The sequence below is a fragment of the Equus przewalskii genome, chromosome 28, assembly GCF_037783145.1.
Source record: "Equus przewalskii isolate Varuska chromosome 28, EquPr2, whole genome shotgun sequence".
In the NCBI taxonomy this organism is placed as follows: domain Eukaryota; kingdom Metazoa; phylum Chordata; class Mammalia; order Perissodactyla; family Equidae; genus Equus; species Equus przewalskii.
In genome coordinates, this window is record NC_091858.1 from 17,776,540 (window position 1) to 17,793,178 (window position 16,639).

Consider the following 16,639-nt stretch of genomic DNA (forward strand, 5'->3'; position numbering starts at 1 on the left):
TAGGTGGTCCCTAGGTTTTTGAGAGGTGAAGTGACTTGTCCACATTTTCCTGGTTAGAGACCAGAACTTAGCCCTTTTTCTCTTAGTGCAGTATTCTTCGACTTTGCTTGGTGCTCTCAGGTGTAACTACAGAAATCAATTAGGATTTGCTTAAGTATTGAAGCTAGAAATCTGTAAATACAAATTATGTAATACTTATATTTCTTAAACATGATTTTTCTTGTCTTCTACAAGTAAGCCTATAGAGTTTTAATTCAGAACATAAAACCTTTCTTTCTTGCTTAGGTAGTTTTTCTACTTTGTGGAAAAAGTTCTTATCAGTTAGGAATGTTATAATGGTCACTGCCTATAGGGTATGTGACATGCTCAACAATACTTACGTGGGGTGCTTGAAAAAATTTTTATGGAAGGATAATGCACATACAGAAAAGTACATAAGTTATAACAATATAGCTTGATGAACTTTTTTGAAACTGACATTACGAGAATCCCAGAAGTCAGCCATGCGCCCCCTTGGATATTACCCATCCCCACTCCCAAGTTTAACTGCAATCTTGACTTTTATTTTATAGATTACTTTGAATTTTTTTTGAATAGTTGAGGCTATATTCTTTCATTCATCATTATGGTTATAAAATTTATCCAAGGTTTTCAAGTAGTTGTAGTTTATTCATTCTTACTGCCGTATGGTATCTGTTTTATGAGCATACCACAAATTTATTAATCCATTCTGTCAGTGAGCTTTTGGGTTGTATCCAGACTGGAACTATTAAGAATAATGCTGCTACGACCATGCATGTACATATCTTTAGTATTGATCTAGGATTGGAATTGTTCGTTCATAGTAAATACAGTCAAACATTTCTCAAATTGGTTGTTCCATTTTATACTCCCTCCGACAATGTAGGACATCCTGGTGTTGTCTGTCTTGCCCTTGTAGCCTTTCTGGTGGGTGTGCAGTATTATCACATTATGGTTTTAGTTGGCATTTCCTTGGTGAATAATCGTATCGAGTACTTTTTCTTATGTGTGTGGGTTTCTTCACCTGTGAAGTGCCTGTTCAAATTTTTTTGTGCTTTTTAAAAAATCAGATAGTCTGCCTTTTTCTTATTGAAACGTAGGGAGTTTTTTACACAGTCTTCTTGATACAAGGTCTTTGTTATATATGTATATTGCAAAAATCTTCTCCCATCTTTTACTTGCCTTTTCACTCTTTATGGTGTCTTTCAGAAGTTAATAAAGTTCAGCTTGTCAGTTTTTTTCCTTTATGGTTAACATGTTTTTAAAAGAAATCTTTGTATATCCTCAGACCACGAAGATACTAACTTCTGTTTACTTCTAAACATTTTATTGTTTTGCCTTTCATGTTTAAGTCCGAAATTCCATCTGGAATTAATTTTTGTATATGGTGTGAGGTATGGTCTAGACTCCAACTCAAATTTGAATACTCTGCAAGTATCATACGTTTTCCCTTCTCTGAGTGGCATTTATGTAATTGCACTGGGTTAGGGTTCTAATGAACTTCACTTTGGGGCATAAGTGGTTACCAGGAGCTGCTTCATTAAACTCACGTGAATGTTGGGAGCAAAGAAAGTGGGAGTAATTGGGAGGCAATATGTCATTTGCCTCTAGTGATAGCTTTGCGGCAACAATAGTTTTAGGTACTACACTTGCTTTGGTTTGGGTTGTAACCTGTGAAAATGTTAACCAGAATCAGAATTTATATTGAATAGATATAAGTTTTCTTTTAATGTTAATATGTTCAATGTCACTTTAGGTTTTTAGAGACTAATTTTGCTGTATCTTTTATATAACTAATTTGTAAAGATCAAATCCATGATTTCAGTATTTTCTGTGGAAATTCCAAAAATAAACAATTTTTATAATGGTTCATATCTTATTTTTGGTCATTGAGAGCATCTCATTGTATAGACTAGTAGTTCTCTTTTCACTTATCAGATGAGGAAACAAAGGTTAAATGCTGTTTCATAGTCATTAGGATTTGGAACTTGAAGACTGGAATCAAGACTTTTTTTTTTTTTTTTTGGTGAGGAAAATTGGCCCTGAGCTGACATCTGTGCCAGTCTTCCTCTATTTTGTATTTGGGATGCCACCAGAGCGTAACTTCATGAGTAGTGTGTAGGTCCACGCCCGGGATCCAAACCTGCAAACCCAAAGCTGCCAAAGCAGATTGTGCAAACTTAACTGCTACTCCACTCAGCTGGCCCTGAATCCAGATTTCTTAATTTCAGTTTTCAGGGTGCTGAATCCTTACTCTTGTCTATTATACCTACTGTGTTACCGTACTTAGTGAGAGCTGTGAGAATCCTCAGATTATTTAGTACCAAGCTTATCTTTTCTGGGAGAACTATGCATTTTCTGTGCGTTCCCTCACTCCACGTTATTTTCATTAAGCTTTTTCTTTTTTTATCACCTCGTAGGAGTACTGAGGATGTGAGGACGAGCAGAGAAGCTAATCAGAGTTGAAATGTGGGTGTCTAGCATCAGACCAGCCTCGCTCAGTAGTGAGTGAAATACTTCCCTTACGCCCACTGGCCTCCCTGCCCCTGACATTGAAATTTTGAAACAATTTGATTTAGATATATTTTACATATCATAAAATTTACCCATTTCAAGTGTACAGTTCAGTGATTTCCAGCAACTTTATCATGTGGTACAACCGTCACCACAAATCAGGTTTAGAACATTTTAACCCTGCAATTCAGCTCCTCATGCCCATTTACTGTTAATTCCTGTTCCCACCCCCAGGGCCATACAGTAACTCATCTCCTTTTATCTCTATAAATTTGCCTTTTCTAGATACTTCGTATTAGTGGAATCATACAACATGTGTCTCTTGTATCTGGCTTCTTTTAGCAAGTATAATGTTTTTGAGGTTCGTCCATGTTGTAGTATTTATCAGTACTTTGTTCTTTTTTATGTCCCTATTGTATTCCATTGTATGGATATATCACATTTTGTCTATCTACTCACCAGTTTATAGACATTTAGGTTTTGGTGACGTTTAAATTTAAAATAATGCTTCCATAAAATTGTAAATTGCTTTGGACATGATGTAGTAATTTGGGAATTACCAGATTCTACTTTGCTTAGGGTCTGTGGTTTATAATATTTTATATGTGAAACAGGCTCCTTGAGTTAGAATTGCAGGTTCTAATTTAGTCTTGATGTGTTTTGAAAGTATAGCAGTACAGCTAATCAGGTTGATCTCTTCTGCACGTTACTTCCTAAAGAGAGAGTCTGACACTTGACTTTCTTTAATCATGTGTTCTAAATTCATTTTTAATAGTCTATTTTTTGTTATTATGTTCTTCACGTGTTTATGTTTTGGCACTTTTAAAATACATTTTTCTGTATTATCTTGAAATCTTTAGGCAATTGGGAGCTATCTATTAACTTCTTTATCCAGGTTGGTTTTTGCCATATGTGATGCATGCTTACAAAGAATTGCTTTCTACACCTAGTCAGGGAATTAAATTAGAGGAACATTTATAATAAACTGTCTTGTGTAGAAAAGTCTACTTTTGTTTAAATAGTCCCCCAAGTTTTTAAAAAGATGATTGTGTATGTTTATAATGAAAATACATACATATATAATATGCATACCTATGTATACATCTATAACATACATCTATAACACACACACACACACACACACGCACACGCGCCTCTATTACATAGAGAAAACAGCACAGGAATTAATAATAGAAAAGCTGAGTTTGAATCCCTACTTAACTATTTATTAACTTGCTCTTCAGTAAGTAATTTAGGTTCTCTGAGCCTGAGTTTTGTTTCTTTGTCCAGTGGAGTTGTTGGCATGGCACCTGACACATTGTAATATGGGGCATGCCTCGAATGATACCTGACACGTTGGAATTCCTCCTTAAATATTTATTCCTTTTCGTTGATTTTAAGCCTCATATTATGGTACGGATGATGATTTAAAAAATAAACTACATTTTAAAAATAAACTTAATTGTTATGATTTCTGTAATGAATGTGGTTAATTGTCATTAGCTCTGTATCATTAATGATATATTGACATTAGTAAGGTGCGAAGGCAAAGGTTTTAATTTGGCTTAGATAGGTTTTATTTTTTCCTTTGTTTATAAAGGTCATTTATGTAGTTAACGTGGTTACTTTTGTATACTTTCCGATGTTTCCTTCTATTTTTCTAGTGTGCACAGATGAGAGAATTCGGAAATGATGAGTCAAAGGTATATATCTTAGAGTAATTTCAGGTACCTCTGACTATTGACTTGCTGGCTTTAAAACAGGGAAAAGGTGCTTGGGGCAAGAGATATAAAAAGTTTGCTGCTTATGGGAATAAAAGTAGATAACCTAAAACTGATCACTTTACTCCTTATGGGAATAAAAGGAGATAACCTAGTGTAGTCTAGGACTAGGTTCAGAAATGAATACTCAAGAAAAATAAGTAGAAGTCTTGTTCTTTCTTGCCTTTTAATAGTGACTAATTTCTGTTTTATAAGTTTATAAATAGTGGTATATATTAGTATATACAATTTAAACTCCTAGAAATTTGCATATGACGTGTGTGTTTGTAAAATAGCAATCTATTTTAGTAATTTTAAAGTAAACTCAAATATGTTAAAACTACCAAAGCTCAATTGGAAATATCTTTGGTTCTCCCCATCTCTATATTGTTGTTGTAGAGGGAATTTAGAAATATTCCCTGAATTTTTAGTTAACAACTTCTAATTTAAGGACAGTAGAACTCCTACTTCAGCTACACATTGCTTCAGTATCTATTATGTCCTTTGGACTTTTCAAAACTCTAAGGTTGCAAAGGTGATGGGACATGATTCTTGCCCTTGAGCAACTGGGAGTGTAGTAGGGGAGGCAGCTGTACAGAGAGATCATGATGCAGTGTAGTAGGTGGTCTGAAAGTTTCTACAAAGGAGGGGTTGACAGTCCCTAGGGGGCTTTATGGAAGAATCCTTGCCTGTAGTTAGACTTGAGTTGGCTCCTTTTGGACAAGGATAAATTCAGTATGAAACGGCAGTGGAAGAGGGATGAGTGAGGTACTGTGCTACCCCTGGCAATGTAAAAAAGTACCATGTTTCTGAGATCGAATAAAGTAGTGGCTTCTCAACTTCGACTTCATGTTAGGCCTATGCAAGAAATTTATTAAGAAAAATACTGATTTTTAGGTGCCCCCAATCCAGCTATGCAATATATGAGGTGGTATAGGTAGAGGATAAGGTAACAGCAGGAGATGAAACTAGTAAAATAGATTAGGGCCAGATAGTGATCTTGATCCAGTGTGCTGTCTAGATTTTATTCTGTCAACAGGCAGCCACTGAAGGTATTTTGTTGTTGTTGAGGAAGATTTTCCCTGAGCTAACATCTATGCCAACCTTCCTTTACTTTGTATGTGGGTCACCCCCACAGCATGGCTGATGAGTGGTGTAGGTCTGCGCCTGGGATCTGAACCCATGAACCTGGGCCACTGAAGCAGAGTGTGTGAACTTAAGCACTAGGCCATGGGGCTGGCCCCTGAAGGTTTTTAAATAAGGGTGTTGTTTAGACTTTGTGATGTCTTCATCTTCTTTCTTCTTTTTGTTTAGTGTTCTCTCAACTTTTTGTATCTTTCCAGGAAGTTGGAGCTTTAAAGTCAATGTACTTTCCAAAGAGGTGTCTCTTATTAGCATGCTGTAATTAGTTAAATTTTTTGCAAATGTTTCTTGATGCATGCTATATGCTGGGTGCCATTTGAGGCATCTAGAGTACAAGAGTGAACAAACAGACCACAGTCCCTGCCCTTAAACAGGGGGCAGGCACATAAAGTCACTATGTCCAAAACTGAACTCAGCTTCTTACAGACTTGCTCTTCCACTTGAGTTTCCCTGTCTTAGTGAGACAATTATTCACCCACATGCTCAAAGTGGAAACTTGAGTGTCATCCTTGACTCCTTTATCTCACTTCTGTTTATGATCACCAAGTCCTCTTGATTAGGATGCCTACTTATCTCTCATATCTCTTCACGTCTTCTGCCTCTGTACTGCCTCCACTCTGTTCCGTGCTCTCATCATTTTAAGCTGACTTCTACTGCCTGCACTTTTCCCTCCTCCAGTCTGTTCTCAACCTTGCAACTTGAGGGATCTTTCTAAAACAAAAGGCCTTAGCCATTAACGTTTTTTATTGAATATTTTATTTTTGACAAATATTATATATATTTAAGGTGTACAGTGTGATGTTTTGGTATATGTATATGTTGTGAAATGATTACCACAGTCAAACTAACTAACATTTCTATCACCTCCCATAGTTACCCTTTTTTTGTCTGTGGTGAGAATCTACTCTCTTAGCAAATTTCAAGTATATAATAGATGATTGTTATTATTATTCACTGTGGTCATCATGCTGTACACTATGTTTCTAGAACTTATTATTCATTTTGTACCTCAAAGTCTGTACCCTGTGATCAATATCTCCCCTTTCCCCCATCCCACAGCCTCTTGGTAACCACCATTCTACTCTCTGTTACTATGAATTGACTTTTTTTTTTTCTTTCTTTTTTTTAAGAGCCCCCACACGAGTGAATCATGCAGTATTTGTCTTTCTGTGTCTGGCTGACTTCACTTAGCATAATATCCTCCAGGTTCATCAACGTTATTGCAAATGGCAAGGTTTCCTCCTTTTTTAATGCTGAATAATATTCTATTGTGTGTGTGTATGTGTGTGTGTGTTTGTGTATCTCTCTCTCTATAGTTTTTCTTTACCCATTCATCTGATAAAGGACGTTTAGGTTATTTCCATACCTTGGCTTAGCCATTAATTTTTTAAGGCTTTTATTCTTTGGCTTCCATTTTCCTTTGTAGCACAGTTCTCTTACCAAGCAGCAAAAAGAATAAATCATTACACAGTTAGTATAAAGAACCTGTACCTTTGCTGACAGTGCTTTTTTCTTTCTTTTTTATTTTTTGGTGAGGAAGATTCACTCTGAGCTAACAGCAGTTGCCAACCTTCCTCTTTTTTTGCTTGAGGAAGATGTTGCTGAGTTAACATCTGTGCCAGTCTTCCTCTATTTTTTGTACATGGATGCCTCCACAGCATGGCTGATGAATGGAGTAGGTCTGCACCTGGGATCTGAATTCATGAATCCTGGCCACTGAAGTGGAGCACACAGAACTTTAACCGCTTGGCCACAGGGCCAGCCCCGACAATGCTATTTTCAAGTAACAAGTGCCCTTTTAGTTTTTTAAAAACATCATCATTTATCATGTTAAATCATTGTTTGAGTCTATGAATAAGTTTTGACATTGCCTTTGTAAATAGCTTTAAATGTTTTATTTTAGTTATGTGCTATAGAAGCATAAGGAGTTTATATCTATTAAATTTCTACATAACATTATAATAAAAATAATTAAGACACCCGAGAGAAGGGGCTGCAAGAATTTCTTTTCTTTAAAAGGGATCAGTACACCATTAAAATTCAAGAAACATCCCTCTACAAAGTCGATGAGGGCAGAGACTGTATCATATTTACTCTTGTATTCTCAGGTCCTGATTCTGTGCCTGGCACGTAGTAGATCTGCAGTGAATATTTTTTGAATTAGAGAATGGTGACTCCTCATGTATAAATACGTGCACTTTTGGAACCGTGCTTCAGTTTCTTCAGGGCGTGCTTCAAGTGTCATCCTGAGGATTTCCCAAGTCTGTCAAAATCAGTTGCTCTAAGATTTTTGCCTGATTGTTTTCTTCTTTTTCTCACTTTCAAGATCCTGATCACAATACTTTCAGAAAATTAAAGATAATTACTCACCTTGAAAGTGTGCCAGGATAAATTAGCACTAAGCTGTAATCTCTCTGACCTTGTAGCACAGAAGTGTTCATTCCAGTAGGCTGACCAATAGGTAAAACCTCTGCATGTTCAAAAATTTAAGGAAATAATGTATTTTTATATCATGTGCTTATATTTTTCTTTTGCTTTTCATTTTTAAATAATTTTAAACTTCTAGAAAATTTGTAGAAATTGTATAGAGTTCCCATATTCCTTTCTCTCACTTTCTCCCAAGATTAACAATATGTACAGTTATCAAGAATAAGAAGTTAACATTGGTTCAACATTATTAACTAACCTCTAGACTTTATTCAAATGTCATTAGTTGTTCCACTGATGTCACTTCCCCGTGCCAGGATCTGTTCCAGGGTTTCAGGTTTGATTTAGTTGTCATGTTTCCATAGGCTTCTCCAGGCTGTGACAGCTCCTCAGTCTTTCCTTGTCTTTCATGAACTTGACTCCACTGAAGAGTACTGGTCGTTTACTTTGTAGAAATAACTTAATTTGGGTTTGTGTAATGTTTTCTCATGGTTAGATTGAGGTTATGCATTTTTGCCAAGAATACCACGGAAGTGATGTGCTCTTCTTAGTAGATCACCTCAAGGAGTACATGTTACTGGTATTGTTGACACCAGTTACTTAGATAAGGTCTTGTCTGCTGGGTTTCTCTGCTATCATGGTACTATTTTTCTCTTGCAAATTAATAAACACCTTTGGAAAGATACCTTGAGACTGTGCAAATATTCTGTTTCTCCTCAAAAATTTCACCTACTCAGTTTAGGACTCCTTGGTGGGTCTTACTTACTGTGATGTTCTAATGGTGATTTTCTATTTCCCTTCCTGCTTCTCCATTTATTGCTTGGAATTCTTCTGTGAGAAAAAACTGTCCCTTTCCCCTTATTTGTTTATACATTCAGGTATCTATTTATGTAAGTATGGACTCGTGGACATGTTTTTATTCAGAATTCAATATTATTGTCATTTCTATTGTTGCTTGAATTTTTCCAGCTTTGGTTATTGGGAGCTTTTTTGGAGTGGTTCCTGCCCTTTGACATGTCCTTTTTTGAGAACTTCTTTACTTTCTGCTAGTACAAGATATTCTAGTTGCATGTTGTTTTTCTGTGTCTCAGCATTTTAATCAACTGTTTCCCCTGGGAATCCTGGTTCCTTTAATGGAGAATGTTATTTAGCAGGTAAGATCTAAGTGTTAGGTGTGCTCATTGTTATTGGCATGTCTTTGGTCCTCAGCCCCCTCAGTGGACAAAGCTAGGAAATACATATACTAATCCATGTATACGTACAGGTCCATATTTATTTCTGTATTTATCTGTAATATGTAGATATACATATCTCTATTTTAAAGGCTACAAGTTAAGATGGATGCCTTTAACGCCTGTCCAATACCACAGGATTTATTCTAGCCTTTCCCCTTTCCTTACTTGTCAGTTCTCTCCTGACAGTGATAAATCTGGATCTCATTATCTATAATATATTTACTTATTTGTTCAACTCTAGTGTACTTATAAAGTAACACAAGTGCTGCTCGTGTGAGAAATAAAATAATTAACAGCAGTACGGCATTTGTGTACAGTTCTTTTTCCTTTAGCTTTAAGAGTAGCTAATCAAATACTGTTTTCCAAAATTATATTTACATTATTAAAAGCATTGAATCAGTGTAAAACACTAATGCTACCTGCAGTGTATCAGTGTATCAGAATGAGTTTCACTCCACCCTTACCAGATTTGTATTCAGTCTCACCATAGTCTCTCTCTCTCTCCTAACTTAATAGCTGAAAATGGTGTTTCATTGTTTTAATTTGCACTGTTATTTTCTGGCAAAGTTGAACAGCTTTCCACATTCTGCATTCTAGTTCTCTCTCTCTTACTAGTTATCTCATGTCCTTTATCTTTGATCTACTCGTAAATATAATTTAATTTGTTCTACAGGACAGATGAAAATATATGCCGTATAACTCTTTCCATACTAATCACAATTAAAACAGCATCAGGATAAGATTTTGTCACTTCTAAATTATCCTCTTTTTGCTTATAGGATGAACAAGGAGGAGGAGAGAGTGACAATAAGTAGGAAAATCAGTGTTTTCAAAGTATATATTTTATTATATCTTGTGAATTATTTTTATTTAGGGAAGACTCAATTTACCACATGGCAAATCTCCATTCTTTAAAACTTGAAAAAATAATCCATTTTCTGGCACCATGATGAATAACAAATGATGTTGCCCTCCTTTCTGTATTACCCTGGTTGATTTCCAGTCTGGAGGTTCTGTCTTTGCATAGAGGGGTCACAGTCCCTATAAATAAAATATTTATATGTTATGTGTCTTATTATTTTAACCTTTGTTCAAGGCCCAGAAGAATTTATAGGTACTAAGTTGACTCACTACTGAGTGTTATGATAAAAAGTGAAGGTTTTATAATAAATCATATGAAATATATAATAGTAAGGCAAACACTAGTAAATTATGCTTAACATGGAAAATACCCTCACTTTATTTCTCAAAATTAAAACTAAAAATAGTGAAAGTCCTTCTACTTAGTTTTCAGCTGTTTTGTGTGTATTGATGAGGCAGAGCAATACCTTCTAAATTGTTAACCTTTCAGTTTAATAAGATTATTTTGTTTCGTATGGAAATATATTCATACTGTATTTACAGTCAAAATTAAAGCCGTACAGTTACATATAATCAAATGTAAATAATGAGTTTTTTTTGAGGTTGGGATCAATTTCAGCTGATAACTTTTTGTTAAGGCAAAATTATGTTTTTTTTTTTTAACTAACAATTACCCCAATAATCAGCTATAATTTTTCTTTTTCTTGGAGTTAGCCTGCCACTGTGTGCTTATCTGAATGTTCTCTGTCAAATTGCTCATTCAGGCATTCTGCTCTTTGACCAGGTTGCTCTCCCTCCCTCCCCTCTCTCTCCCATTTCTTTCAGTGTGTCTTTTTTCTTCCTCAGGTAGTGCAGAGCGCTTCAACAAGTCTTACCCTAATTGGGGTAAGATGCCTGCCTCCCCTTCTCTCTTCTCTCTCCTTTTTTTTTTAGTTTTATTTAGTTATAATTGATATACAAAAAGTTAAACACATTTAACATATATCTTGATGAGTTTCGCATATTGCATGTGTCTATGATACCATCACCATCATCAACCATAATCAAAGTACTAAACACATCTGTCACCTTCAGAAATCCCCTTGTGTTCTTTTGTGTGCGTATGTTTTACTATATGAACACTTAACATGAGCTCTTTCCTCGTAATCTATTTTAAAAGTGTACGATACTGAATTATTAACGATAGGCACTATGTGGTATAGCAAATCTCTAGAATTTACTCATCTCGCATAACTGAGATTTTATACCCATTGAGTAATAATTCCCCATTTCCCTCTCCCTCCAGCCCCTGGCAACCACCATTCTGTTTTCTGCTTCTGTGAGTTTGACTATTTTAGATACTTAATATAAGTGGAATCTTACAGTATTTGTCCTTCTGTTACTGGCCCATTTCATCTAGCATGTCTTCTGTGTTTATACGTATTGTTGCAAATGGCAGCATTTCTTTCTTTTTTAAGACTGAACAATATTCCATTGTGTGTGTATATCTATCTGTCTATCTATCTGCACACCCATACCACATTTTCTTTATCCCTTCATCTGCCAGTGGATATTTGGGTTGTTTCCATATCTTGGCTATTGTGAATAATGCTGCAATGAACATGGGAGTGTAGATATCTCTTTGAGATTCTGATTTCAGTTCTTTTGGATATATACTCAGAAGTGGGATTGCTGGCTGACATGGTAATTCTGTTTCTAAAATTTAGGGGAACCTCCCTACTGTTTTCCATGGTGGCTGCACCATTCTGCATTCTCCCCTTCTTGCATACGCACCCAGTCTCTGTGAGTGATTCATGAGCAGCCGCACTCACTTTTTCACTTGAGAGGGAGGGGGAGGAGATTAGATTTCTCCCTAAGTTCTAGTGTGGAGCTTGCTTAAATGGCACAATTCAGGCCTTTCTCCCCTGAACGCTGATGCTGGCTTGGTTTTCCAAGGACAGGGGATTTTCCTGTAGGAATACAACCCCATGAAGTTTTTACTTCTTAGACTTTTCCAGGTAAGTTGATCTAAAGACTAAGAGCATTCTCTACAGGAGTTAGAGTGTTACTTCCTCCCACCTTCACCGCTCACCTCAGAACAGAGTCTTACTAGCACCCCAGCTCCATTTGTATTGTCCCCCAGTCGCTATGCCTCCCCTCTGTCCCTCTGCCTGCTCCAGATTAGCAACTCTCCTGACTTTTAGCATAGTAGATTAATTTTTCCTGGGTTTGACCTTAATACAGATAGAATCATACAGCACTCTTTTGTACATGTTTCTTTTACTCAGCCTTGTATATGAGATTCCTCCATGTTGTTGCATGTTAAAACTTGGAGGGAAATTTGCAGTCTAGTTGAGGCTACTCATTCAGTGAGGATGCTGGTGGGACTGCAGGGTTTTTTTCTGTGGTGTTTGGCTAGAGTAGAGCAGTTATTTGTCTTAGTAAGTTGACCCTTTCTTTGTCCTTTGGTTAGAGAGTAGGGTTTTCTTGGGGCTATTTTTGTCTGTAGCCATTGGAGTTCTTGGATTGCTGACTTCTCTAGCACCAGACTGGGTTAGCAAAGGCAGAAAGAAGACGTAGGAAACTCACTGCCATGTCATTCTTCATTTCTGAGGTTTCTAGCCAGTCCTCCTCCTCTCCAGTTTCAGAACCTTCTCGTGCTTGTTTTTTATGTAATAACCAGAGTTTCTAGCTGTATTTAGTGGGAAGATTAGGTAAAAACATGTCTATTACATCTTTTTGGAAGTGGAAGTCTGTTTTACTTTTGATAGCTGTTTTATAAACCTTTGCGACCATTAGGAAAAATAAAATGAAATATTTTATGCATATATGGTCAATTAACAATATATTCATCAAAACAAGAACTCTCAGCGGAAATTAATTTTGGGTAAAATACCATCTCACGTAATTCTGTTTATATAAAATACGAACTGAATGGCTTTAACCCTGTGTAAATTTAAATTCCTATGTTTAATTGCAGAATCTTTTAGCCGAAAAAGTAGAACAGCTGATGGAGTGGAGTTCCAGGCGCTCGATCTTCCGAATGAATGGTGATAAATTCCGAAAATTTATCAAGGCACCACCTCGAAACTACTCTATGATTGTTATGTTCACCGCTCTTCAGCCTCAGCGGCAGTGTTCTGTGTGCAGGTAATTTCTGTATTTAAAAGATTTTAAAAGCTATTATCCCATGCTTATATACTTATTTTATTACATTTCAGATGAATGTGTATAATAGAATTAAACAGTTGTTCATTGCTGTAGTCACCTATAACTTTGTGCATTTAAAAGCTCAAAATCATTGTAGTCTAGAAAATGAGTTTGATAGGCTAATGTTCTTTTATTGTGTAAAATACTTATTGACCAAGCCACATGTAATCATAAAACAGATTTGTTTCTTTATGTCCTGTATAAAGGTAAATATGTGATAGAATTTGGTTCAAATATTGCCTTGTAGTTCACCTAATTATATCTTATGGCCATGGAGTAACCCCCTTAAGCATATTTTATTTTGACGGTTTAATAGAGAGGACACACTTTTACCTGAGGAAGTCTGTTTACTTTTCAATGTCTCCAGTGATTAGAAGTTTCCTCTGTGGTATGGAAGTAAACAATTTGAAATGAATGAAGTATTTTTCAATAGGAACATACCAAAAATTTTGGACAAGTACAAATATAACACATATGTGACAATGCTTTTTTTTAATTAAACTTTTTATTTTGAGATAATTGTAGGTTCACTTGCAATTGTAAGAAATAATACAGAGAGATCCTATATGCTTTTTACCCAGTGTCCCCAGTGGTAACGTCTTGCAAAACTATAGTACACTCTCACAAGCAGGATATTGGAATTGGTACAGTTAAGGTACAGAACAGTTCCATCCCCGTAAGAATTCCTCCTGTTGCCCTTTGTAGCCATACCTCCTCGTTCCACTTCCCACCTCCTAAATTTGTTCTCCATTTCTATAATTTCATCATTTCAAGAAGGTGATGTAAATCTAATCATACACTGTATGATCTTTTGGGTTTTTTACTTGAAACCATAATTCCCTCAAAATCCATTCAAGTAGTTGCATTTTTCAACAGTTTATTGTTGAATAATATTCCATAGTGTGGATGTGTCACAGTCTAACCATCTATTAAAGGACATCTGAGTTATTTCTAGTTTTTGGCTATTGCAAATATAACTACTATGAACATTCTTATACAGATTTTTGTATGAACTTGTTTTCATTTCTCTGATGTAAATGCCAAAGAGTGGGATGGCTCGGTTGATTGGTAGTTGTGTGTTTAGCTTTATAAGAAACTGCTGAAATGTTTTCCAGGAGTGGCTATGTCATTTTGCATTCCCACCAGCAGTGTATGGGTGATGTAGTTTTTCCGTATCCTCACCTGCATTTGGTGGTGTCACTATTTTATTTTAGCTATTCTGCTAGGTATGTAGTGACATCTCATTGTGGTTTTATTTTGCATTTTGCTAATGGCTAATGGTGTTGAACATCTTTTCATGAGCCTATTTGTTATCTGTATATCTCCTCTTTGGTGAAATATCTGTTCATGTCTTTTGCCCATTTCTAATTGGATTTCTTTTAACTGAGTTTTGAGAGTCCTTTATATATTGTAGATATTAGTTCTTTGTCAGATATGTATTATTTAAATATTTTCTCCTACTCTATGGCTTATCTTTTCATGCTCATAACAGAATCTTTTTCAGATTTCAATTTAATGAGTCTAATTTGTCAGTTTCTCCTTTTACAGTTCTTACTTTCGTTGTCAAATTGAACTCTGCTCAGTCCTGCATCCTGCAGTTTTCCTCTTACATTTTTTTTTTTTAATTTTATAGTTTTACGTTTTGGTCTGATCTTTGGGAAAAAGCATTCAGTCTTCCTTCATTAAGTGATATTAATTGTAAGATTTTTGTAGATGTTCTTTGTCAAGTTGGGGAAGTTCTTCTTTACCAGTTTGCTGAGAGTTTTTATCATGAATGGGTGTTGGACTTTGTCACCTTTTTTTGGCATGAATTGATATGATTCTTCTTCTTTATGCTGTTGATATGGTGGCTTACACCGATTGATTTCAGAATGTTGAACCAGCTTTGCTTTTGGAATAAATTCCGACTGACTTTGGTATATTTTTCTTTTTATGTATTGCTGGATTCTATTTGCTAGTAAGTCATGCACCACATAATGACATTTTAGTCAGCAACGGACCACATATATGACGGTGGTCCCATAAGATTAGTACCATGTAGCCGAGCTGTGTAGTAGGCTGTACCATCTAGGTTTGTGTAAGTACACTCTATGATGTTCACACAATGATGAAATCGCCTAGCGACATATTTCTCAGAACATAGCCCCATCATTAAGTGATGCATGGCTGTATTTTGTTGAAGAATTTTGCATCTAAGTTCATGATAGATATTGATCTGTGGTTTTCATTATCTATGCTATCTTTTCCTAGTTTTGGTATCAGGATAATACTGGCCTCATAAAATGAGTTGGTAAATGTTCCCTCCTCGTTTATTTTTTGGTAAAGATTGTGTAAAATTGCGCAATTTTGGAAGATTGTGTTAGTTCTTCTTTAAATGTTTGATAGAATTTTTCACTGAAACCATCTGGGTCTGGAGATTTTAAATTACCTATTTCATTTCCTCAGTGGTTAAGGACAATTCAGGTTGCTTAGCTCTTTTTGGCTCAACACTTTTTCTTTTCAACAACAAACACTTTTTGGGTGGTGGCTCCACATCCAGACTCTCCACGTTGTATCTTTATCTATAGACTTTATTTAGATTGCTAAATCATTTTGAATTCAGGTGGAAACTGAAGTTATTAATAACAAGGGTCAAGGAAAAAGAACCCAGCTTCACTCAGACTAGTTTTCAGAAAGGGAATTTCAGTGTTCTGAAGTTTTCAGGAAGGATCTTATCATAACCTAATAATGAGTGTATGTTGGGGCATGGGTAGAGAAGATGATAAGGAAAAGTATTTTGAAAAACAGCACTTCAGGTATTTCTGAGTTCCCTTCCTATCAAATCTGAGGACCAGTACCCAAGTGAGCATTAACACTGTTGTCAGAACTGGGCTGGCACATATGGATAGGGTGTATGTGCCTTAAGGGATGCTGTAAAACCCTATTCAGATAAAGATACCACCTTAATTGGCATTTTGGTGTAACAGTTCAGTTTCTCCTAAAAATGCAAAATGTCTTCTGGCATCCTATAATGCCATATGTACTTCAGGGAAGTCATTTGTTTGCTCCTAAAAATCGAATATATTGTTTTCTTATATTCACCACCGTTAAGAAGAAATATAATTAATCATTTTTTTTGTAATTATAATGTAGAAAGACTTTATTATTGAAGTATTTATTTCACAGTTGCATAAAATTATATGTATTTTGATAACATAAACTATAACATACTATTAAATGGTGCATCCTTTAGGCATTATTTTACTTAATGCATTATGTTAGTAAGTGATTTGTTAGTTTGAAGCCTTAATTTTTTAATGACAACTAGATCAAAATAACCTTTATTTATTACAGCCTATTTTAAAATAAACTTTAAAATTTTAGAGTAGTTTTAGATGTAAGAGAAAAAGATTGAAGTTATTAGTAAAAGTTAAGATAATTCATGGATAAAGGTGAGGATAGGGTTGTCAGAGGAGCAAGAAAGAACAGGTGAAGGTTTAGAGGCAAACA

The 16,639-nt window shown here is 35.6% G+C and overlaps 1 protein-coding gene across 6 annotated transcripts in view; it reads left to right on the top strand.

Moving 5' to 3' along the window:
* TUSC3 (tumor suppressor candidate 3) overlaps positions 1–16,639 on the top strand; it is a 223,779-nt gene that overhangs the window by 66,821 nt on the left and 140,319 nt on the right. For all 6 annotated transcript variants that reach the window (XR_011534289.1, XR_011534290.1, XM_070598600.1 and 3 more), the window contains one exon: positions 12,921–13,090. Coding sequence is in view for 4 of the 6 variants with exons in the window: in XM_070598600.1 (XP_070454701.1) it covers positions 12,921–13,090 (170 nt within the window). In the remaining 2 variants the exon portion in view is untranslated. The remainder of the gene's footprint in view (positions 1–12,920; positions 13,091–16,639) is intronic.